The sequence below is a fragment of the Thamnophis elegans genome, chromosome 2, assembly GCF_009769535.1.
Source record: "Thamnophis elegans isolate rThaEle1 chromosome 2, rThaEle1.pri, whole genome shotgun sequence".
Taxonomy (NCBI): Eukaryota; Metazoa; Chordata; class Lepidosauria; order Squamata; family Colubridae; genus Thamnophis; species Thamnophis elegans.
This window is the reverse complement of record NC_045542.1, coordinates 98,558,113-98,582,707: the sequence shown is the minus strand read 5'-3', so window position 1 is coordinate 98,582,707 and position 24,595 is coordinate 98,558,113. Positions and strand designations below refer to the sequence as shown.

Below are 24,595 nucleotides of genomic sequence, written 5' to 3'. Positions count from 1 at the left end.
TGCTTTGCAAAATACATTGATCTAAATCAGGGGTGTCAAGTTCAAATCCCACAGGTTGCATCCGGTCCGCAAGGCACTTAGTTCTGGTCTACAGGGCCACCCTGGAAATAGCAAACAATCGGCCTGTGGTGCCTGGGCCCAGCACTGATCTACAACCTGGCAGAGCCTGCGCCCCTCCCGAGCTCCATTTTTGTTGGCAGCATGCTATAGGAGGCTGTGGCAGATGAAAACGGAGTTCGGAAGCGCAGCCGCCCCAGCCCCCTTTTCACTGGCAGAGTGCTAGCAAAACAATCTACCAGCAAAAGTGGCATTTGATCACAAGGCAAGGAGGCATCAAGAAATGTTTTGTGTCCTCCACATGACCTGAGAGGGGCGGTGAGGCTCCTCTAGAGGACAAGGGCTTGGCCCACTCCCTGGTCTCACCTCCTTCCACTGGAGACAATGGATCTCCCCAGCTCCAGCCAGGTCACCACAGATGCTCTCGACATGAGTGACATCGAGCTGGCCACACCCACCCGGCCCCCTGAGGTCCAACACAACCCTGATGCGGCCCTCCATGAAATAAAGAGTTTGACACCCCTGGTCTAAATGGAGTGATCTGCCTCAAAACCCTGAGGCAGTTATATTGTCTAAAAGTGTGATTGTTTCAAAGGTTTCAAATGCATGCAGACACAGATTGAATGAGCTCTGGATCGCCTGGTGAAACAAAGAGATTGGGCAAGCAGACAATCTATGAAACCTTCAAAGAGGTTATGCTGAGTCTTCTGGAGCAGGAGTCTCCAACCATGACAACTTTAAGACTTACGGACTTCCCCAGAACTCCCAGAATTCCCCAGCTAGCATGTCTGGCTAAAGAATTCTGGGAGTTAAAGTCTCCAAGTCTTAAAGTTGCCAAAGTTGCCAGAGCCCTGTTTTGGAGGATGCAACTACTTCAATGCTCCAAGGACCAATAGATAACAATACATTTTGTAACACATCTCTTCAAATGCCTTTCAACTTCTGTCTCAGCTAGTATGCTGCCTCCCCCGCCCCACCATACACATATTTTCAGGGCTATGTCAAGGATCTTTGGTCTCAGCCTATTCTTTTTTTTATTTTTTTATTCATTCAATTTATACGGCCACCTAGGTCAAACAAGTGACTCTGACCCTCTACTTGATATTTAGTGTGAGTGAAGAAGGAAGAGCAGCTGCAACACACAAGACGTTGCTTTCCTTGCTGTTCCTTTCCTTCCTCCCACACCACAATGCCTGGCCATGGGGGGGGGGGGGGAGAGAGAAGCTTGGCAACAAATCGGACTCAGGACTGGGAAGAAAGGGCAACAAGCATGAAGTGTTCAGGTTGTATTGCCTCCCACTAAGCAAAAAACCTGGGACAATAGGCTGTGCACTGAATGGCTTTTGGAAAGCAGATGGCCTGTCTCAGTCCCAGGTGACTCAAAGCACAAAGAATGTATTAGTGGGAGACAGAAGGCGTGCTGGTCGGTGCTCCTCATAACATCTTTAGGAACAGGTGTGCTTAGGGGGCTGGGATGGCTAATCAAAATCTGGTAACATCAGATCATACATGGTAAATCAATCATACCCGCACAATAGAAAAAAGCAAAATAGCCAAATAAATAAATAAATAAATAAATAAATAAATAAATAAATAAATAAATAAATAAATAAATAAATAAACAAACAAACAAACAAACAAACAAACAAACAAACAAACTTCTATTGATTTGCCAGAAGGCAAGTAATTTTCTCAGCACAAGTTTTCTATTACTCACCTAGATAACCTAACTTATAAGGGACATAAGCTGGCCAAGTTTTGGAGTACTGCCATTAAGAATGCTTGAGTTATAGACATTAAAAATGTTGCACTAAAAGCAGCTGTAAACTTCTTTTGTATTCAACTGAAATATTTCTCAGGTTAATTTAAGGTGGCTTTTCTCAGATAAGCTAAGTTTTCCACAATTCCCAGCAGATCCAACCCATCTGGAGAACACCTGATTGCCTCATCTATTAGATGAAGGCTCATCTATTAAATATCGGAGGTTATTTTGATAAAAGTCAATTCCCTATATTTACCTGAACTTAAGATAATGTCCCACATCATGAAAAAGAAAAAAGGAGAGAAGATCTACCTCTCTGAAGATACGTTGCAGCAAAAATATTTTAATCAATATAGTACATAAACATAGTATTTATTCCAAATGTTTTTTTAAATCAGTCTAGTTTACAGATCTTCTAATATCTATTACTACCACTTCTCATTAGATTATTCTACTTATGCTTCACAGATGAGTAAAAATAAAGCATTAGTTATATAATGCAAAACAATACCGCCTGGATTAGAAAAAAAAACCCTCATAGGTCCTCATAAACCCTCATAAATTTCATAAAGTTTGAGCTTACAGGTACAATGCTGTCTCATACCTTGCTCTCTCATCATTAGACTTTTAGCCATAGCTGTATGGCACCCTTTTCTATGGTTAAATGGGGTGAAAGTCTATTCCATAGCATTTCTACCCAATTTTTCTATTCATTAAGGAATTATGATCTTGGCAAACCACTTTTGTCTTTATTTATTTATTAATTAAATTATTAATCTGATTATGATTCCTCTATTAGGTCTCAAATGAAGCTGAGTCTCACCAGCTAAACAGTTGCCATAGGCCTGGTTTGTCTTTTTGTCATAGGCCTGGTTCAAGTTGTGACCCGACAAATGCGCGCATGACAAAACCGCGCCGAGAAAACCATGATGTTCAAATCACGCCCACAACAGCATGCCGACAAAACTGCGCCCACAAAAGCACGATTAGGGTTAAGGTAAGGGTTAGGGTTAGGTTCAGGGTTAGGTTTAGGGTTAGGTTTAGGGTTAAGGTTATTACCTTGTTTTCGCGTTGTTTGTTGATGGCGCGCTTTTGTCAGTGCGCTGTTGTGGGTGCAATTTTGATGTCGCGGTTTTCTCGCCGCAGTTTTGTCGGCGCACTTTTGTTGTGCGCGCATTTGTCGGTGAACCGGTTCAAGTATCCACTGTGTAATATTACTGTACAGGATTTTATTTGAAGATATATACCTTGTTTCCCTGAAAATAAGACTCCCCGGATAATAAGCCCAATCAGGCTTTTGAGCGCATGCGTTAAAATAAGCCCTCCCCCTAAAATAAGCCCTCCCTGAAAATATTGCAACACAGCAATAGCCATGAGGTGACCACGTTCGCCGCCTCCTTCACCTCTAAAATAATAAAACCTCCCCAAAAATAAGGCCAAGTGCTTTTTTGGAGGGGTCAAAAGAAAATAAGACCCGATCTTATTTTGGGGGAAACACGGTGCATGCTACTACATTCACATACTATATGTCAGAATGCTACTTCCCTGAAGCTTTCTGCTGAAAATGGCAGAGAGCCACTGAAATGGGCTAGAATGTGTTTATATATAGGCAGCCTAGACTATGTACAGTCATGCTTCAAAATCAGAGATGCTGTTCTTTTTCCCCGCATGCAGCTTGAACTGAGCATTCCCCTATCTTTGCAATTCTTCAGGCAGACTAATCAGCATATCCAGTTCTGACTCAGTACTCTATTTTGCCTCTTCCTGATTCAAACAGGCTGTCTAATTTTAAAGAAAACATTCTTAAGCAGAGAAATCACAATCTGTAAGAGCCCCATTTGTAGATGTTGACGATGATATAATTAAAAAAGCTATAAAGGTTAATGAAGGAACTGATAGTAACAACACAGGGATCAGCCAATCAGATGCAAGCCTCTGTAGAAAGAGGAAATGTCAGTTTCCCCAATGAGAGATTCTGAAGGGGAATTTCCATGCATGTATAAAACATTAATGATATTGTGCTTTGAAGGCGAAAGTAAAATAATCTCAAGTAGACCTGGCCTCTCCTCCCACTCACCCACCATACTAGTCATGCATGCAAAGGTTATCTAAATTTTATCAATTAAATCATCTAAATTCCTCCACATAAGGGCAATCTGGGCTAATTGAGATGTCCGCTATATGGAACATAAGCACATAAACGTTGGTATTCATTATTTTGAATGCTAAAATACATAATCCAAAGCTAAAATACATAATAAAAAAATACAAGGCAAAAACAAAGATGAAGAAAAAAATTATATAAAACAAAATATTAAAGATACAAATAAAATATCCTGCCCCCCAGTTGAATATGGATAAATATATTTCCACAATAATAGTTCCCCCCTCCCTGCAAAACAGGTCCACAGTTTATGAACTTCTACATCTATATTTGCAAAATGGCTATACGGCATTATAAAATATCACAAATATCGAAATCTATTATCAATCAACCAATTCGACCTATACTATTAAAAAAACAGTTAAAATATAATCCCAACAACAAAGCTAAACTTCAAAGCCCTCTGTTAACTATCTATTTTTGTATTTAACTCACAGAAAGTCCACAAGCAGCCTCTAGTGCCTCATAAACATTGCAACCATTGACTCTGATCCATCCAGGATCAAATACCACTGATTGATTCTTGGAAATAAAAGCAGCATCTTCCAGTTTATCATCGTTACTTTTCTTTAAAATTGTAAATGAAATCTTTCCTGACAGCTGCTTCTCACTCCCCAAAAAGTAGGTCTCCACTGAATATATCTCCATAGCACTCGTTCAGTAAATGTTCCTGCAAATTGGAACACCATGTCTCTTGACAGCTGTCTTCTAGTTACACGTGATGGTTCTATTCCACAGACTTCATCAACTTTCCTAAGAGATTCCTGTTTGTTAAATGCCCCCTTCAGTTCCTCTAGCAAAATCTCCAGTTTTCAAGCAAAATTCCTTCTCTTTCAAATCTATTAACAGCGAATTTATTTCCAATTCATCCAATTGCATAGCTGATTACTTTCGCCTATACCTGGAGGTCTTCTTTAGGATGATCTGAAATTGTGACAAATTCATCAAACCGTTTATCTAGTTTTTCATTTAATGTGTAAGTTCCTAAACATTTTTTCCCCCAAAGTTTCCAAGAAGATTTTAACATTAAAGTCATCTGAATCCCATCTCAGCCCTTCATTTATTATTGCTTTCGTTTTATAAAATCCGAATCTCTCTTATAATCAAGCTTTCACAGCAGAATGTAAACAGTTCTTTTTGAAGGACAAAGAAAGTAGATGTTCCATAACAAATGAACCATGGAATGAGCTAAGATAATGATTCTCACAACTGAAAGTTTTTTTTTAAAAGAGAAAGGGGGGGGAGGGGGAAAATCCCCATCTTTTTAAAAATAAAAAGACAAGAATATATACAAAAGTAAAATGAAGCAATGACATTCTTTAAAAAAACTAATAAAATATAAAATCCTTAAGAGTAAAAATCTGGTATAAATGAGATCAAATCACTTTCACTACAAAAAATTTAAAACCAACAGCAGCCTATGCCACTGACGTCTTTGTGGTGTAAGAGAAAATTATTTTAAAGCTCTGAAATAAGATGATGAAATTTTACACCTCTAATGAAGCAAAAGGGTATAGGCGAATCAGTATTCATCCAGGCTATTAACAATTAAGCTTCAAAAAGTGATATTAAAATGGAGGTGTGCTTAAAAATACAAACAGTACAAAATACACAAAACAGCAGGAAAAGATGACCACTGACCACTCTTCCCGAGAGCTGCAATCCTCTAGATTCCTCTTCCCAGGCAAGTACACAGTCATAATGGGTCATTCAAAGTTACTCCCATTCAAAACTGGGGAGCATGCTTCCAAAGAGACATCGTTGGTAATAGAATCAGCTATTTGTCGGCAGGGAGGAAAAAAATGCTCCATCATTCAATGCATACTTTTTGAGGACTCCTATATCAAACCAGTCAATCCTAGAGATCAATTCTTACTGCTCTTTAGAAGGTTAGATCCTGAAGATGAAACTCAAATACTTTGGCCACCTGATGAGAAGGAAGGACTCACTGGAGAAGAGCCTAATGCTGGGAACTATGGAGGGCAAAAGAAGAAGGGGACAGCAGAAAATGAGGTGGTTGGATGGAGTCACCGAATCAGTTGGCATGAGTTTGAATGGACTCCAGAGGATGGTAGAGGACAGGAAGGCCTGGAGGAACATTGTCCATGGGGTTGCGATGGGTCGGACATGACTTCCCAACTAACAATAATAACATTGGTATACATGACAATGCCTCATGTCTGCTGAGTGTATCAACGATGGAAAGATGCAGTGTTAGATCTCATCACTCCACAGCCCCTTCTTGCTGTCTTTCAATAAATGAAATTTTTTGTCTCCATCATCTCATGCCCCTTGCATAAAGTATTTATTTAAGCAATTTATCCACTGCCTTAATTCTAGTGGACTCTTATGCAACCTACAAGCATTAAAATAACACTAGTAAATAATACACTATATTAAATTATTAAAAATAAAATAGGAGTGTAGAAAGCACTGTTTCCAAGTAACACCCTCAGTCATATATGGATATACATCACCAGATTTAAAGACCTATTCATCTCTGGATCTTCTTGTTTTCAAGCATAACACTATATATTGTATGCTGCTTTGAAGCTTTGAAGAAAGGCCAGGACATAAATGAGAGACTACCGTAAGTTAACAGACTACTTTTATGAAAAATAAAATATGTTCTATCTTCTCTATAAAAAGGATATATTATGGTTCCCAAGACTGATGAAACGTAGGTGAGGATCTTTATATTGGGCCCTTTATATTGAGCTTTAATTCAGAAGGAAATTCATTTGAACTAATTAAAAAACATATATTTTTCAGAATGAACCTCTGTAAAAAACATTATGAAACTTGATCACGTCATAACTGGTGCCTCAGTTTCAAAGAAATGAATCATGAACAACATGTGTTAGGTTATGTTCTTCCCACTGACTATACAGTAAGGAAATGTAATTTTTCCATATTTCTTTATTTTACTATAGAGATTATTACTCAGTCAGATCCAACATCTGGCACTTTTCTAAACAATAACACATTTTGCTGCCACTTTATCCTGTTTTTAGCTGATTACACTTAGAACTGTCAAATACTCACAGTATTCAATGTTCTTCTAACTTGTTTCTCAATGGGCAGAGGGCCAGCCTAATGGTTGCAGTGCTCAGACTCACCTGTGATACATAGACTGCACAGGTTGTATGGGCTGCGCAGCCCCAGAGTGTGCCAGCCAATGGACCAGCAGGCTGTGGCTGCTGCCAGACACCATTGGCCTCTGTGCGCTTGCCACCTCCTGTGCTGGCCACGCCAATAGGGGCTGACAATCTAAATGGGGGCTTATTTTGGGGGTAGGGCTTATATTATGAGCAGGCTGGAAAAATCATGCTACGGCTTATTTTCTGGTTGGGTCTTATTTTGGGGAAAACATATTTATTTAATATTTAATACTTTAAAGTATTGATTTATTGGGAGCTTATTTACAAGTCCCTGAATGAAACTTTGAGCATTTAATACCAATCAACCTAGTTTGAAATCTTAATCTCTGCACGTCATTTATAATTTGGATCTCAAATCCACAAAATAAGCTTTATAATCATGATGGCGAACCTATGGCGCATGTCCCACTGGTGGCACACAGAGCCCTCTCTGCAGGAATGCCAGCCGTCAACCCAGCCCAGTTCCATCATGCATGCGTGTACACCTCCCGCCACCCAGCTGGTCTTTGCCGTGAATGCAGTGGGGGGCATGCACGGGGGGGTGTTCGCATTGCATTTTGTGGCCTCATGCAGCACCCCATGCCCCATTTTGGCTTTCAGGTTGGTGCAGGAGGCCTTCCAGGCCCAAAATGGGGTGTAGGGGTGCCATGCAAGCTCCCCGTGCCCCGTTGGGGGCCTGGAAAGCCTCTTGCAACAACCTGGAAGCCAAAAATGGGCGAGGGGGTGTAGGGCGATTGTGCAGTGGGGCGGGGGAGCACAGATGGGTCGTGTGTGCATGTACGGGGGATGGGGCGCACATGGGGGCGCGTGCACCTTGCATTATGCATGTGAGCATGTGCGCTTTTGGCACGCGATGACAAAGAAGCTTAGCCATCACTACTTTATAACAACTATTTTACACAAACACTATTGCAAAGAATTCTATTCTTCCATAATACAGCCATCTCTCCCAACATCATTAAGACACATTCAATGACTATTCTACAGAACCTTGCCTATTTGACAAACATTTCCAATTTGCAACAAAATATATAACCATCACTCCTTCTTCAGAGAATAAACATTTTATCATCCATATTACCTGTAACTGATAAAAGCAAATTATGATTATGGAAGAGACTGTGGCAAAGAGCACATGCCAAGGAAATGCTGTAAGAAAAACTGTTTTTATGTAAATGTTTTAAATCAATTCTAGGTTTATTTCTACCAACCTTAAATTTTTTTAAAAAACTCTACTTCCTTACTATATACTTTACAAAATGAAAATAATTAGTCATTAGAGACAATTTGAAAGAAAATAGCTCTCTCATATTTATTATTTAAACTGGTTCCACATACTGTATTAGATCAAAAATACTGAAAAAACAGAATTCTAATTAGAATCTGTGGTTTCAATTACATTCTTTCTAGATCCTGTACTTAACCAGGAAAAAGAAATATTGAGCATGCTCCGACAAACCTCAGGGGTTGTTATCCTTCAGCATAATATTAAGAGAGAAGAGACAAATAAAATATGATAGTGACCGCATTCCTATTTCTGAAAATGTTTTGGAATATAACCGGATAAACAGTTTTTATTCCCCCTACTTCCGTCCCTGAACTTAATAATTGTTTATTAATTAAAGCCTTGATCAAATTAAGTTTCAAACTTATTTTAGCTGTAATGTAGGGCTCTAACTAGCTTAGATGCTATGTTTCTAGCTAACACCTGATGCTAAGCAGGTGGGCCCCCAGAGATCCCCTTTCAAATACTTGGGGAAAATATATTGCATGACAGAGTTTTCTACTGCTTTTAGATCTGTTTCAATAAAGAATATCTTTTCCTTTCTAAATAAAGATACCTAAGCAACAAACTTCCCATCATGCAGAAGTGTTTACTAGTTTTTGGTTTTTCTTTCTTTCTTTCTTCTTGGTTAATTACTAAGAGGATTGTCCTTAAAGTTGTTCAAGTTGAAGTGTATACGGGCTGCATCCTGTCTCTTGAGAGTGCCTCGTTTTGATTCTTCTCATCTGTAGGAAACTTGTTAAAACCTCATTTTAAAGACATCCCAGAGAATAGTTGCTCTTTAAACTGTCTTAGATAATTAATTTAACCTTTGGGCAAGGAAGGATAGGGGAATTTTGACTGCAGGGGAGTGAAGAAGCTGACCTAAAGCACAATGAAGAATATTTATTTGAATTATGTCTGTACTTTCTACATCTGTAGACTAAACAGGCAAGCATTCAACAAATTCTCAAGAGAAACTTTAACTGGTAAGCTTGTGAGTTAATAGCTTGTTTACCTTTTTTAAAGCTTTCTGGTATATTACTATAGTAAAAAAAAACAAACACAAGCCTATTAATAACTTGCAAATTTATGTCAAAATAGTCTGATATTGAACAATTGAAGAATTCAACATTTCTGTTTAATGGTTCTAAATGACACCATGAAATGCGAGTGAACTATATAAAAAAGAATCTAGTGAGGCAGAAAACCTCTCTTGGCATTAGCATGATGTTGATTTTTACCAAGGAGTTCTACTTATAATGCTTTAACAATTCGGGTTTGTTCTTATAACAGAACAGATGGAATATTTATCTACTTAGGACTTAACAGACAACATAAAATAGCTGCTGCTACATGAAATCATATGACAGTGCCTCTTAATTTCTGAATTTCTGGTGGGTGGCTTCTAATGAGAAATCCCTTGCAAAGCGAGCACTAGCTTCTTCAGCCTAGCACCCTCCAGATGGTGTTGGGACTGCAGTTCCCAGAATTCTCTGCCAGTAGCCTTCCTGGCTGAGAATTCTGGGAGCTGCAGTCCCAACACCATCTGGAAGTCACTAAGGTTGATGCAAACTTTAAATGGCGAAAATACCATACACTCACCAATAAACCGAGAATTTTAGGTGCCAAAACATACCCGCAAATTAGGTTTGGTTTATCCAGGGATGAGCTTATCTGCAGATATACATGTTGAGTGTTACAGTAATACTGAAAAAGTATTACTTTTTTAAAAGTATCTGTAAATCCCATATATATTCACAAATAAACTCATCCATGGATAAAGTAACCCTTCAAATTTTTAACCAAAATACCATGAGAAATATGCGGCCTGCAAATAAGCCAGTTCTGAAAATTAAAACATAAATATTTCGAGGGTCAACTTATTTGCAGTTGGGCTGCATATAGGGTAAAAAAGAGAAAGATTTCCTATGGGACTGAAAATAGGGGGATGGGGGAGTGCATAGTATGCTGTGCCTGAACAAACTAACAAATAGTGTGAGAATCTCCATGATACTACTGTTAAAACTTTATTCATTCTCCATGTCTCTAAATCCCTTTGTCCCTCTATAAGCATGAACTATTCAGAGGAGCTCTATTGGAGCAAAGAAAGGAGGGGGGGACTCATTTTGGACAGAATGGTTTTAAATTATTTTATGTTGCAAAGTTTTATCGATAAAGTGCCTATTCAAGTATTATTTTTTCTATTTTTCTTCCCACTGTTTATGTTCACAATCACTTTCCTGTGAGCAAATGATATAATGTTTTAGAGAGGCTATTAACTACAGTGTAAGCATAGCAGAGCTGCTGTGAGGTGGTTAAGGTGTTGGATTAGTACTGGCAGAGTCACGTTGATCCTCAGCTGTGGAAACTCACCAAGTGACTTTCACCAAATCGCATTCTCTTAGCCCAGCCTACCTCAAACCTTATAGGCTTCTTATTGTGAAGATAAAATGGAAATCCTCCTGTAAACTGCCTTCAGCTCCTACCAGAAAGACAGGACATTAAAATTAATAAATTAGTTAAATATAGATTAGCTGATTAGTTCAGGCTTCATTGCTAGATTTTTCTGTATAATCTGGGCTGTGACCCAAAAGGAGGAGGGGCTTAGGGGGAGGACACTCCTTATCCCAAATAATGTATGATTAAACACTTCCACAAAATTCTCCAGGAACTGGCAAATACTTTAGTACAAAAATTACACTGATTCATCTATACAAGTAGTCCCTGATGTACAACCTCAACTGAGCCCAAAATTTCTGTTGCTAAGGGAGACATTTGTTAAATGAATCCCCTCCCCTTTTTATGACTTTCCTTGCCACAGTTGTTAAGTGAATCATTGCAACTGTAAAGTGAATCTAGCCTCCCCACTGACTTTGCTTGTCAGAAAGTCACAAAAGGTAATCACATGACCCAGGGACATTGTAAATATGAGTCAGTTGCAAAGCACCTGAATTTTGATCACCTGCCCACAGGAATGCTGCAACGGTCATAAGTGTGAAAAACTGTCATTTTTTCCAGTGCTGGTGTAATTTTGAACAGTCAGTAGGTGAACTGTTGTAAGTCAAGAACTACCTGTAATGGAAGATATATTACCATACATATTATCCTTGACTTACAACAGTTCATTTAGTGACTATTCAAAGTTACAATTGAACTGAAAAATATGACGTATGACTGTTCTCCAAAGTTACAACCTTTCCAGCATCCCATGAACTTGTGATCAAAATTCAGATGTTTGGCAACTGGTTCATACTTATAACCACTGCTGTGTCCCAAGGTCATGTGATCTCCTTTTGCGACCTTCTGACAAACAAAATCAATGAGGAAGTCAGTTTCACTTAACAACTCATGTTACTAATTTATCAACTGCAGTGATTCATTTAACTATGGCAAGAAATGTCTTGTACTTGTACTTGACGCCTCTTCACCCATCGTGGGTATAGGCGACTTCCATGGAAATTTGACGCCACTGTTTTCGGTCCTGGGCTAGGGTTGTCAGGTGGTGCAGCCAGTCGCTATTATATGATTTTCGGCTAAGATTGAATGGGCGCATGACTATATCTTCCGCTTTCCGTTTGAAGTGACGCAGAGAGGTTAAGAGTGGCAAGAAATGTCATAAACTCACTTAACAAATGCCTCACTTAACAGGAGAAAATTGGGCTCAATTGTGCTTGTAAGTCGAGGTAGATATCATCCATTACAGGTAGATCTTGACTCAACAATTCAGTGTGTGTGTGTGTGTGTGTGTGTGTGTGCGCGCGTGTGTGTAGCCTCAAACTTCTGTTGCTAAGTGAAGCATTTATTGAGTTTCCCAGCATTTTATGACCTTTCTTGCCACAGTTGTGAAGCGAATCACTGCAGTTGTTAAATTAGTAACATGCTTCTTAAGTGAATCTGGCCTCCACATTGACTTTGCATGCACACAAAAGGTGATCCTATGACCCTGGGATATTGCAACCACCATAGATATGAGTCACTTACCGAGCATCTGAATTTTGATCCCGTGATCATGGGAAGGCTGAAACGGTCATGAAGAATGCTCACTTCTTTCAATGCCGTTGTAACTTCGAATGATCACTAAATGAACTGTTATAAGTCAAGGACTACCCATACATGCTGTGAGGAGAACAGTATCTGAAGCATTTTATCACAAGGCTACAAACTAGGAGGCTTCACACTTTGTGCACAAGTGTGCCGCTTCCCTTTTATTAGCTATTTTAAATGCTAAAGAATAAAAAAGGTGTTCAGTCCCCTGCATATCATTTTGTCTTCGGCATAATCTTGCAGGGGGCTGTGTTGCTGGCATCCAATTAGCCATTTAGGTTCTAATCCAGAGACAGATGCCAACTACAAGTCTGACTTGATGTGACAGCTGCAAAAAAGAAACATACAAAAATAACTTCTGTTAATGCACCTCTGGATTGTGGCCCTGGGTATTAAGAGTGCAACTGGTACTTCAATCAAGGAGGAGATTTGTTGACCAGCAATGTTAACTCATCAGCAAAGAATCCTGTAGCACCTTTTGCTCCCACAGACTGACTGATATCATCAGGGAATTTGTCAAATCATATTGTCACAATCTGTTTCTAACACCAAGATGACCACGGGCAGGACTTGGTTTATAGCAAATGAAAATAAAATATGAGATCAAATATAGGCAGCACAATCTCCACCTAGAACTTAAAAGGACAGTGAAGTCCAAGAAACCTCCAAATAAATTTAGCAGTGATAAGACAGTGTTCTGATAGGGAATTTAGATACTGGTTGCATTTCTGTAGCAACATTTTTCTACAGTACTTCTAAGTCTTTTATAGCACATATCACTTGTAACTTTAAGAAGTAATCTCCAAATTAGAAAATATTTGCATTCTATATATTAAACCTGAAGACTATCCGTGCAATGCTAATCAACTTCAACTGGATAGCTCATTTGTTATCTGTGTCTTAAATTATATGGCAGGTAAGAAACTCCACTGTGTGAAACTATGCTTAGTATTATTAATCTGCTTTGGAAAATTGTAACACGTGAGTGCCAATGTGTACTCAGGCAGCATCCTGTCTCTTTTGCCTTGAAGACAACTTTCATTTTAATAACTTTAATTAAATGATTGTAAGTTATCCTCAATAAAGCTCACTAGCAAGAGCTATGAAGTCAGCCCTGTCATTAAACTCTTAATGGGTTAGAAATGAGAAGAGAATTTTTCCTCACTGCAGTTAAGAAGGTATGTCAATTTAATAACAGACTCCTATGTTTTTACAAGCTGTATAAGAGGAAGATTATCAGTGGGCACTGCTGTTCTGATACAACAATAAAAGAACTTACACCTATTCCTTTTCCTGGCTTCTTATTTTTAAAGGCACCAAAATTCTGTCCTATCTGCAGAAGGGCAATACTTATTTCTTAGTACAGGTAGTCTTCAACATATGACCACAATTGGGAACATAATTTCCATTGCAAGTGATCGTTAAGTGAGTCAGGCTAGATTTTACAACTTTTGTCAATGTTGTTAAGCGAATCACCATAGTCATTAAGTGAATCGTGCAACTGTTAAGCGAATCTGGCTTCTCCTATTGACTTTGCTTGTCAAAGTCAGCTTGTCAGCTGGGAAAGTTAAAGGGTGATCCCATAATCCCCAGAACACTGCAACCATTGTAAACACATGCCGGTTGCCAAGCACCTGAATTTCGATCCCGTGACCCTGGGGATGCTGTGATGGCTGTAAGGGTGAGGACCCATTGTAAGTCACTTTTTTCAGTGCCACTGTAACTTTGAATGGTCACTAAACAAATTGTTGTAAGTCAAAGACCACCTGCATGCTGCTTGCTAGTTTCCAGCTTGTGATAAAAACTTCCAGATGATGGAGAAAAAAATGTACATATGTTGAAATCTGGGTATCCAGATAGCACAAACTACACAACTTCAGCTACGCTGCATGAAATATATGTGTCAGGTTTTAAGAAGAATGTCATCCTAAAATCTCGCTTAGTAAAAGTATTGCAAATGTGCAAATATTTGTACTCTTTCTTTCATGCAGTACTTTCACTATCCATAGGTTACGGGCAAACTTCTATTTGTCCTTCTATTGAACTCTCTTTTATTCTGGTTCTCCTCTGCTAAGCATCACGCATATGCCAAAACACATGGTTAGTGTAAATGCCATCGCCTGAAAAGCACTTTGAAGACCTGAAAATAATATTTAAATTCAAAATACTTATTTTGTTTTTAGCAGAGCTTCTACTATTCCAATTTCATCATTACTTGTACTACATCATTTATGCTTTGAATAAGCACTTTGAGACAGGACAAGGTCAAATGCACATGTCTACATTAATGAATTTAATACTAGAACTTTCTGGGAATATAATTAAAACTACAAGATCTGAGCTGCAAAACTCTGGATGATCATATAATAACAACAACAACAATAATAATTCATGGAAACTTCAATGAACCTCTGGAAAATGAAGCTTATGGCTAATGGAGAAGAACTAGGTGAAGTTGAAATTAAACGAGGCATTTTCCAGGGTGATTCCCTTTCAACCCTACTTTTTATACTCTCAATGCTACCACTGACAACCATTTTGAAGAAGGTGAACTGTGGATACGAACTTGCAAAGAAAAGACTGAAAATTTCACACTTGGTGTACATGGATGATTTGAAGCTGTTTGGTAAAACAAAAGCTGAACTGAATTTATTAATTGAAAGCACAAAAGAAGTTAGCCAAGACATTGGTATGCAGTTTGGAATTGACAAATGTGCAACAATGGCAACCAAGGTCCTAGAAGATGATGGAATACAATTTGGGAATGAAGAAATGATAAAGGCAGTAAAACCAGAAGAAGGCTACGAGTACTTGGGGATTTTAGAGGCCTCCGACTTAATGCATAATAAAGTCAAGGAATTAACTTCAGCCAAGTACATTCGACAAATTCGCAAGGTATTAAAGTCCAAACTGAGTGGAGGAAACATCATAAAAGTCATAAACACCTGGGCTATACCTGTAATTCGATATTCTGCAGGAATAATTGACTGGACCCAGATGGAGTTGGACAATTTGGACAGAAAAACAAGGAAGCTTATGACAATGAATCATGTTTTGCACCCTAAAAGTGATGTTGACCGATTATATCTACCAAGAGCAGAGGGTGGTCGAGGACTCCTACAAATAAAACAGACTATGGAAGAAGAAAAACACAGCTTGAATGATTACCTCCAGAAAAGTGAAGAACCAATGATTAAGGAAGTAAATAAAGGAGGCCTTTTAAAGACAGCTAAGTCAAGAGCTGAATATAAGAAAGAAGTAATTGAGAAGCTAGCTGAAAATTGGAAAAACAAAGCTATGCATAGCCAATACGTACTTGAAAAGTATTGAAGGCAAAGCTGACCAAAAGCTAACTTGGAACTGGTTAAGATCAGGAGCACTGAAAAAAGAAACAGAAGGCTTTATTTTGGCAGCTCAAAAACAAGCCTTAGCCACAAACTGCATGAAGGCAAAAATTCAACATGTTACCACCAACAGCAAATGTTGACTCTGTAATGAGAAAGACAAGACAGTCGACCACTTGATCAGTGGGTGCAGCAAAATTTCACGAACTGACTACCTACAATGCCATGACCGCGTTGCTAAGATCATTCACTGGAAATTGTGCCAAAAGTTTAGATGAGTATAGCAAAAACCACTGGGAACATCAGATTCAGAAGGTTTTAGAGAATGAGAAAGTCAAGATCATGTAGGACTTCAGAATTCAGACTGACAGGCACTTGGCCCACAACACACCTGACATAACAACAGTTGAAAAGAAAAAAGTATGGTTCATTGACGTTGCAATACCTGGAGATGCATGAATTGAAGATAAACAGCAAGAAAAAATCACAAAGTACAGGGACTTGCAAATTAGAGTTGAACGACTGTGGAAAAAGAAATTGTGTGTTGTCCTGATTGTAATTGGAGCCCTTGGAGCAATACCTAAAGGGCTACCTCGCTATTTGGAAATTTTAAATTTATCAGACTTGAACATTCTGATTCTACAAAAAAACACTCTGGAACAGCTTATATCCTCTGACGTTACCTTAACAATTCCTAGGTCCTTGGTTAGGACTCGAGCTGTTGAACTACCAACCAGCCCCAAAGGCTGTGAATCTCACCAAAGATTAACCACATAATAATGGGAAGTGTTCTCTACTCTCTAGTTGTTGTCCAGATTTTTGTGGCCCAGTATCTTGTACAGCCTTACCATACAGCCAAACCATATATAATTATCAGAAACCTCATGTAAGGTCATAGAATTTCTATCTGTGTGGCCACTATTAATCACTCTTACACAGAAATGAATTAAAAATACATTACTTGAGGAAGAATTTAAGGAAATAGAGGGGAAGAAACCTCAATAATACTCAATTTTTGTCTTCAAATTAGGGATGCACAAATTAATAATTCTTTTCTCTGTTTCCTAAATTCAAGTGTGTTGTGGTTTGTTCCTTTTCTCAACACTATTTTATAAAGTCATTTAGGATGGTTAGATACTTTAAGATGTTGCAATTGAAAGATGGTTCACACATTATACTATGTGAAAATGTGGTATGTCTGGTTTTGATTTAACATGATGCATACATTTAACACTATGGTCTGTAAGATAACATTTATCCCTTAACATGAACCAGGCACAATTTGTTGCACAAATTATAATTAAAGCTAATACATGAATAATTGGGAAACCTAAAGTATCTTGCAGCCTCTGTCCCAGAGTAAAAACTGGGAAAAAGCCTGTCATCCAGTGACTTTAATTTGTGTTTAGGATACTGAAAATATAGAAGTAGGCTAATAAAAAATGAATACAATAGATCGTTATTTTTATACTTAAAACCCTGAGCAATAAAAAACATAAAAAGTGCAATAAAACTTGAATTACTAAAAATAAAAACATTTTTTAAAATATCTGAGACTTTCAAATATAGCTATTCAAGCAATACTACCAATTACAACTAAAACTAAAAGTGAAAGAATGGAACCAACTCGATCTCTCCCAAAAGGACAGTCCATAACTGAAGTATAACCAAAACAACTTTATCCCATGAACCTAACAATCTAATCTCATTGGTGATACAACATAGGCCTGTGATTAAAAACTCTATGAGATATTACAGCATTCAGATATTCAAGGCTCCAGTCTGTGAAGGCTTCACAGATAAAAAACATATTTTGTTTTGTGTTTAGGAACAAGTGGAGACCCAATGTAGTTAATATCTGCTGATGTCTAGTTTCTAAAACATAAATCATATAGTGGTTTTGTCAGCTGTGATTCGCATTAGCTGAAGTCCAAAGTTTTTCAAGGGCAGCCAGTACACAGGCTTGTTTCACACATCGTGCTAAGCCATAATTGGTTAACTACCAATTTATTGAAATACTACATGTGAAGTGCAAATCCAGTTAGAGTGTTATAGTAATCACCCAAGAGGTAGCTAAGGCATGATTACTCACTGTCCCCGGGAAGCAATGTAACTAGCATAAAGAAAAGAACGCTTGGCTACTGTGACTACTACTTGGCTATCTAAAAGCAGTGCTAGGTCTAAGAATTCACACTCCTGAAAAGCAGCAAAACATGCAAAATTGCAAAAAAAAAAAAAAAAGGGGGGGGGTACAAATCCATTCATTACAGGTTGTGCCCAAATTCCAGGTTTCTTTGTCTATTGTTAATCTTATGAGGTAGACCAAACAGGAAACATGATCAGATAAACTAATTCTAATACACTGTAAAGTAACATTAACAGATTCACGCAAGTCTGAAAGTAAAATTCTCTTGCTATCACCATTATAGCCCAAGAACCTAGAGATAGTCCTTTCTGAGCCTCTTGCTCCATCTACTATGCAGTTGCAGGCTGTGTTGTCTCTTATCTGACCATTCCCTCAGCAGTATCTCTTCGTCCTATTACCAAGGCTTTCCCCACATGACATTACATCAACTGACCAGTAAAACCTTCATTTTATCTCAACTGAGTCTCAAGTTGTGTGCTAATATTCAGTCCTTCACATTGTCCAGAACATCCATAGCCTTCTTGGCTCAATTGAAAAAAGAGGTCAATGTCATCAGCATAGTATATTTACCCCAACATTTCTGTGATGATGTGATAAGATGGTGAAATGGTTAAACTGTAGGATTAGGAAGGGGAGACCCAGTCCACTCTCCACCTTGGAAGTTCACAGAGTCACTATCTTTCAACCCAACCAACTCACAGAGCTGTTTTGAGAAAAAATTGTTAAAGTATTATGTACAAACTTTGAGCTTCTTTTGAAGAAGTGCCATATAAATGTAATAAATAAGAACTACAGGGATAGTATATATTAGACTACCTATGACCCATTGGGTCATTGCTTCAGTAATATTTCCTTACCTAAACAAAGAAAATTACTGGCAGGCAAAAAGTAGTGGGACAAAGAATAAGTTCCATTTTCCTGCTGGCTTCCCCACTGGTTTTCTTTCAGGAAGCTCACAGGGAGCATTGGAAATGATGGTCATGTGATGGTGGCTGACCACAGCAGTGAAGGGGTCTCCACCTTGCCAAACAAATTTCAATCCTGCAGAAATCAGGAATCCCTGAGTTTGGACACATTTTTTAAGTTAGCCCATTTGAGGTACTTTGATTTAAAAATTACTGCCCTATGATGCACTGTTTCACACAATTGAAGATTACAAACAATCATATAGACACAAGAGTTTTGGTAATACATATGTCTGAAGGATCTATCCAATAAGCCAAGGACCAAAAGGCAGTGAAATTGTCTTCTAGTAGCACTTTCTGGAAACATCTAGCCAATACATTCAGGAACCTCTCTAATATATTATCCCTCAATCCTGAATTAGCCAGTTTCTGAAAGATGCATTTATCCTGGTAGTGATGGAAGGCCCAAAACAACTAACAGAATGCATTCCTATTGTTTAGATCCCAGCATTACCTTCTCAAGGGTTTACTGAGGCTTGAACCCAAAATGGAATAGGTTGAAAGAATAGTCTTCACCCAAGAACACTTAAGAGTTGTGATGTCATGTCTGGCATATCTGCTATATCCTCCTACATTTGACTATATTTTTAAAATGGGATGTTTGCTGACAGTTATCTAGTTTAAGAGGATTAAATAAAGACTTTATTTTGCAAAATTATTATTATTAGAGGAGTTGAAATTAATCATCTTTGCTTTTCATTTTCAAGACAATTCAAATGGTTAGACTTACGTCCCTTGTAATGAGCAATCAGCCTTATTCCTCTAGGCAACCTGGCTCATGGCCTTAAGTGAATCCCATTTATCAAAACTAAAGAAGTGGTTGCCTCAGTTACATTAGAAGCTACGTAATATACCTTGATGTGAAAAAGGTTCTTGTATCAGAACAAGGTTATAAAGTTTATCATAATAGGTTTTGTGGAAATGGGGAAATACTCTTCTCATTACTTAGAATGTAATAGTCACTGAAGAACCCAAAATAATTCTGTGGGAGAACATTGAGCTAGAGAGAAATGATTTATCAGTTACAAAGGCGGCCTTAATTTGCTTTACCAAAAGTCAACCTAGTCATCTATTTAAGTGCTTCATTGTCTTAAGTTCTACAGAAAACCAAGACATCTGTGTTCTTAGCCAATCATGTATCTACTACCTAGGTCATACCTTTCATACATCAGTCAGCACTCCAACAGGGTGATCAGTTATAGTAACTGAGACAGCTGTGATTTTAAAAATTAATTTTAGGACTTCAAACATGTGGATTTAGGTCTTCAGAAAATGAGGCTACAGGGATGCTTTGGGCAGTATCCTGTACAAAATCAGATGTTTAAACCCATCCCTCTTTCACATAAAAGGATGGCTTGAAGCTAAGTTTTAATCTTCACAATTCATAGATGATATTGCCACAAATAGGTAGTTTAGGATATCTAAAGGGATACATACATACATACATACTTACATACATGCACATACATAGATACACACACACACACATACATCCCTTTAGATATCCTAAACTATGTATGTATGTATGTATGTATGTATGTATGTATCTTTTCAATCTAGATTACAATTGAAAAACAGGTGATAGATTCATCCTAGCCAAACTGATGAAGGTGCATATCTCTAATTTCATTACCCCTTATGCCAGCAACCTGGCAAGGACCATTTTTTTCTGAAAATGATGAGACAAGATACAGTTCACACTGACAAGCTTAAGAAGCAACAGGGTTACATTAGCTTCCCTCACTTATGCTGCATAAAATCTCTTGCTACTGCTGTCAAAGAGACAAAATCCTAGAGTGGCCTTACAAAAAAAAGGAAGCTCTAGCAACACTTTACAGCTTGTTTTACTTTTTTATACCCACTATATGGGGGCTAAAATCGTAAGAAACAAGCAGAGAAGTCTCTTTCAACTATGTCAACACTGGGTCAATTCTGTCCAACTTATGTTTTTTTAATAATACAAAAAAAAAATTACAGGTAGTGATAATCTTTTGTTTCTTTTGAGAGGGAAGCTGTCAAAGACAGTCACTTCCAATTTGATTAGGGCATCTATGCCCAAAATGTAAAGGAGTATTTCCCAAAGTGGAGCAATTAATTGTGTCAGCTATATCCCGTAAGAGTGCTGCTTCTTGAAAGTGGTATCTTCTCTTATTTCAGGGGAATCTGTCTCCACTTCCTACCAGAAAGTCAGAAGCAAACTGTGGCTTCCTAGTCTTCCCACACATAATACAATATTTGGATTTTAAAATGCAGTACTTAAACCTAAACTTGCCAAAATAATAAAGGTTGAAAAGTCATGCCTTTGGTGTTTAATAATGGTACAATGGTTGGGGAGCAAAAAATAAAAAAGCAAGCACAGAGTGCTACCCATCTTTATGACAGGTAGGGCAGACTGATGTTAATTTCTTTCTCAACTTTCAGAGATGCCATGCTGCTGGTTATCTGGCTTAGTTCATGTTTGTGCCAATCTGTCAAAATCTTGATTTCTCTAATAAATATATCTGTTAAGCACCAAAGCAAGAAATCCTAAACCACAACCTAGGACCCAGTTATCTAAAGTAAAATCCACTGAATCAGTGGGATTATGTATATGTATGTGTAAGTGAGACTATTCTTCTCCAATGCTGATGCCTATGGTGATTTTAGTTCTTAAAAACGGTTGAAGTTTTATAAGTTCTAGGAGTGTTTTCCTGGCCACAAGGCAAGTCGGGAATACTTTTCTAGATAAAAGTCATCTGTAGAAAAAAGGATATTATACATTAAAAAGCAAGGAAAATACTCTTAGTTAAGGGGCAATCCTAATGCTAGGTATCTCAAAAAAACAAAAACCTCCCATTGTCTTAATTTTGATTCTCTGAATTCAGAAAATAGAATATTCTGTGACTGATCAGAAGGGTCCTAGTTTCTTTAATTTCTATATCAAAGCCATTATAACAGATTTTGCAAGATTAAAAAGAGTAAGCGGGCTGATGTGTTTGGCTAAAATTGGAATCACACCTAAGACTTACAGATTTGATTGGGGAAACCACTTATTTTATTCAAGCATATTTCAAGCCATTTCTGATGCCATTTCATTAACATTTATAAATGATAGCTATACAATTATTCCTGAAAATAATAAGGGACAAGTAAATAGAGGGTTGCTTACAAGCAGCTAAGTAATGGCAGCATAGACATTTTTTTAACCTTGGGCTAGAAACTAGTGTCATTTTAGGTGAGCTGCATTCTAACCGTAGAAAACTCTCTGTCCTTCTTTCACTTAAAGTGCCCATCAAACAGTTTTTGTTAGCCATACTGAAAAATATGTAAACAAGTGCAGTAGCCTGCAGCCTCCTAAGACTGTAAATGTCTTGCCAACTGGCACAGTATATAGACAAGGCCCTATTTCTACATATTCTGTACTGCTTTGACTGAGTCTTAGGCATGTTTGTCTACCAATAGTAGTCTGGCTTCCCAGTTTAATTCACAGGCCTTAGTTTGCACAAAACTATCCTAAGCATTTGCCACCTCACTATACATGGTAAACAATACAGATGTAGAAGCATTTTGCCCTATGCCAATAGAACAGATGCCACCTATCCAGAATAGGGCTCAATAGCTATACTGAACTAATCCTGGCATACATCAGATTCTAGTTGTTTCTTTGGGGCAAACTGCATTATGTTTGTAGCAAAGATCTACTTTAGTTCTCCCACAATAAATCCGTAAATTAAAGTTACTGCTGAGATCCACTTGGTGAGCCTCTTGGGGGACATAACATCACTTACACAATGACTTTTGTGGAACATGGTCAATGTCTCCTTTTGGACTTACAGGGTTCTTTGATCTACATACGTCCTTCTTGCAAGGCAGCCTTCTTGTAAAAAGTATTTTGGTAACCATCTCCTGCTGTCAATTAACTCTTTATTGTTTAATAAAGGATGTTTCAACCGCATAAGATCCAATTAACTGCCATCTCCTAGTACCTAGTAGGAAAGGATTCATGCATTGAAAGGGATTCTGAAACAGGCCTAGGCACAATCTAAAGGACAAGATGCAGCATAGTCCAGGGCAGGGCCCACTGAAAAGCAAATGAAATACAGTACTCAAAATATAAACAGAATGCTAGGATACAGATGTGTAACACTAACTGATTATTTTGGGAAAGGCCTGTCTTTGTATGCCCAATAGGCAGAATACAGAATAAGATTTAAGAATATGTAACTGCTTTTGCAAAAGAAATCTAAATAGGCTTTGGTGATGATTACAAGGTGCAACCAGCATATGGTATGATGCTTCTCTACTGAAATGAGAGGGAAATTGCAGCAAATGTGTAAGCAGCCCTGCCTTCTGCATCCTGGAGTGGACTATATGCACAATCAGTTAGGATAGCATACAAGGAAAAAGGTAGCAATTGAAAGGCGAAAATAATACCGACAAGCACAGCAGATATTATTTCAGGCTAAGTGTTTATCTAATCAGAGGGTTGACGGCAGGTGATGTTGGTGGTGAATAAGTGGAGGGGCTCTGGGCCTGATGGGTGCTATATGTCGGGGGAAGCAGGTGGCTGCGGGTGGGGGTAGGGGGGGCTGATAAAAGGCACACACAATGCTCTACGGGGATTTAGGCAGCCTGGATCCAAGGTGGATCTTGAGGTGACCGCCAAGCGACCAAGCGGGTGCTGCTGGATGTACAGGGGGCACGAAAGGAGGGTGCTGAAGCAACGTGCTGCGGGAGCCGCAATTCGGGAGGGCGATCCCACCGAGCGGAGGAGGAGGAGGGATGGCGAAAGGCTACTCCGGGTGGCTGAATGCGGGTGATCCGACTGCGCTAGCAGCAATGTGGGTGAAGGGTGGATCGCGCCGCCGATGGATGCGGGGATAAGCGGGCTGAGGGGTGTGGATGCAGGCTCGGGTCTGACGGCGGGCGAGATGGGGGCGCGCGCGCCCAGTACCTGTGAGGCTCTTCCCTGCTCCGCGCCACTCGCCGCCGCCGCCGCCGCCACCTCGGGGGTCTCGGGAAGGCCGGGCCCGGCGGGGGGCGCGGGCGGCTCCGGGGGGGCTGCTCCCCCCGCCCGCTCCCGCCGCGCCCCAGCCGCGCCCACCGCCTTATTCCGCCTGCGAGTCATGCTTGTCCTGCACCCCGCGCAGTAGCTCCCGCCGCCGCCGCTCGCCGCCGATAATGCCGTTGCCACTCGCTGCCGCTAACGCCGCTCGCCGCCACCGCCGCTGCTGCTTTCAGACAGGACAACAGCCAATATGGCGGCGCGGCCCGTCCGGCCCCTGCCCGCGGGGGAAGCCTTCGCCGCCATCGCCGAGGCGGGCAGTGCCTGGGCAGCGCGCCCCCCAGTGGCTGGAGGAGACGCCATTGGAAGCAGGAACAGCGCACGGCGGAGATTAAATGGCCCGGGAGGAAAGCCTGTGGCTTTGGGCAGGGAGATCCCTGCTCCCTCCGTCCCTCCCTCCTTCCCTCTGCAGCGTTTCTGCCGGGCTCAGATGGCTGGTTGTCGTTTGGAGGCAGTTTCCGAGAGCGGGAAGGCTTCTTTAGCACAAACGGGTACAGGCCAGGTAACGTTCGTCCTCGGGCACTGATGCGGAAGGAAGAGTGTTTAGACATGTTAACTGAGCATTTTACCTTTCCATCCAGTTAAAAGGAGTCGTCGCCCTTATCCATATAGGCCGCCTCTCGTCTCGTCCCTACCCCGTT

The 24,595-nt window shown here is 39.5% G+C and overlaps 1 protein-coding gene across 2 annotated transcripts in view; it reads right to left on the bottom strand.

Annotated features, from left to right (window-relative positions):
• FAM193B (family with sequence similarity 193 member B) overlaps nucleotides 1-24,207 on the bottom strand; it is a 40,508-nt gene extending 16,301 nt beyond the window's left edge. The window contains exon 1 of one of the 2 annotated variants that reach the window (XM_032211195.1): nucleotides 23,844-24,207. In XM_032211195.1, coding sequence (XP_032067086.1) covers nucleotides 23,844-24,017 — 174 coding nt within the window. In that variant the 5' untranslated portion in view covers nucleotides 24,018-24,207. The remainder of the gene's footprint in view (nucleotides 1-23,843) is intronic. The other variant, XM_032211196.1, reaches the window with a different exon arrangement.
• Nucleotides 24,208-24,595: the final 388 nt, after the last annotated feature.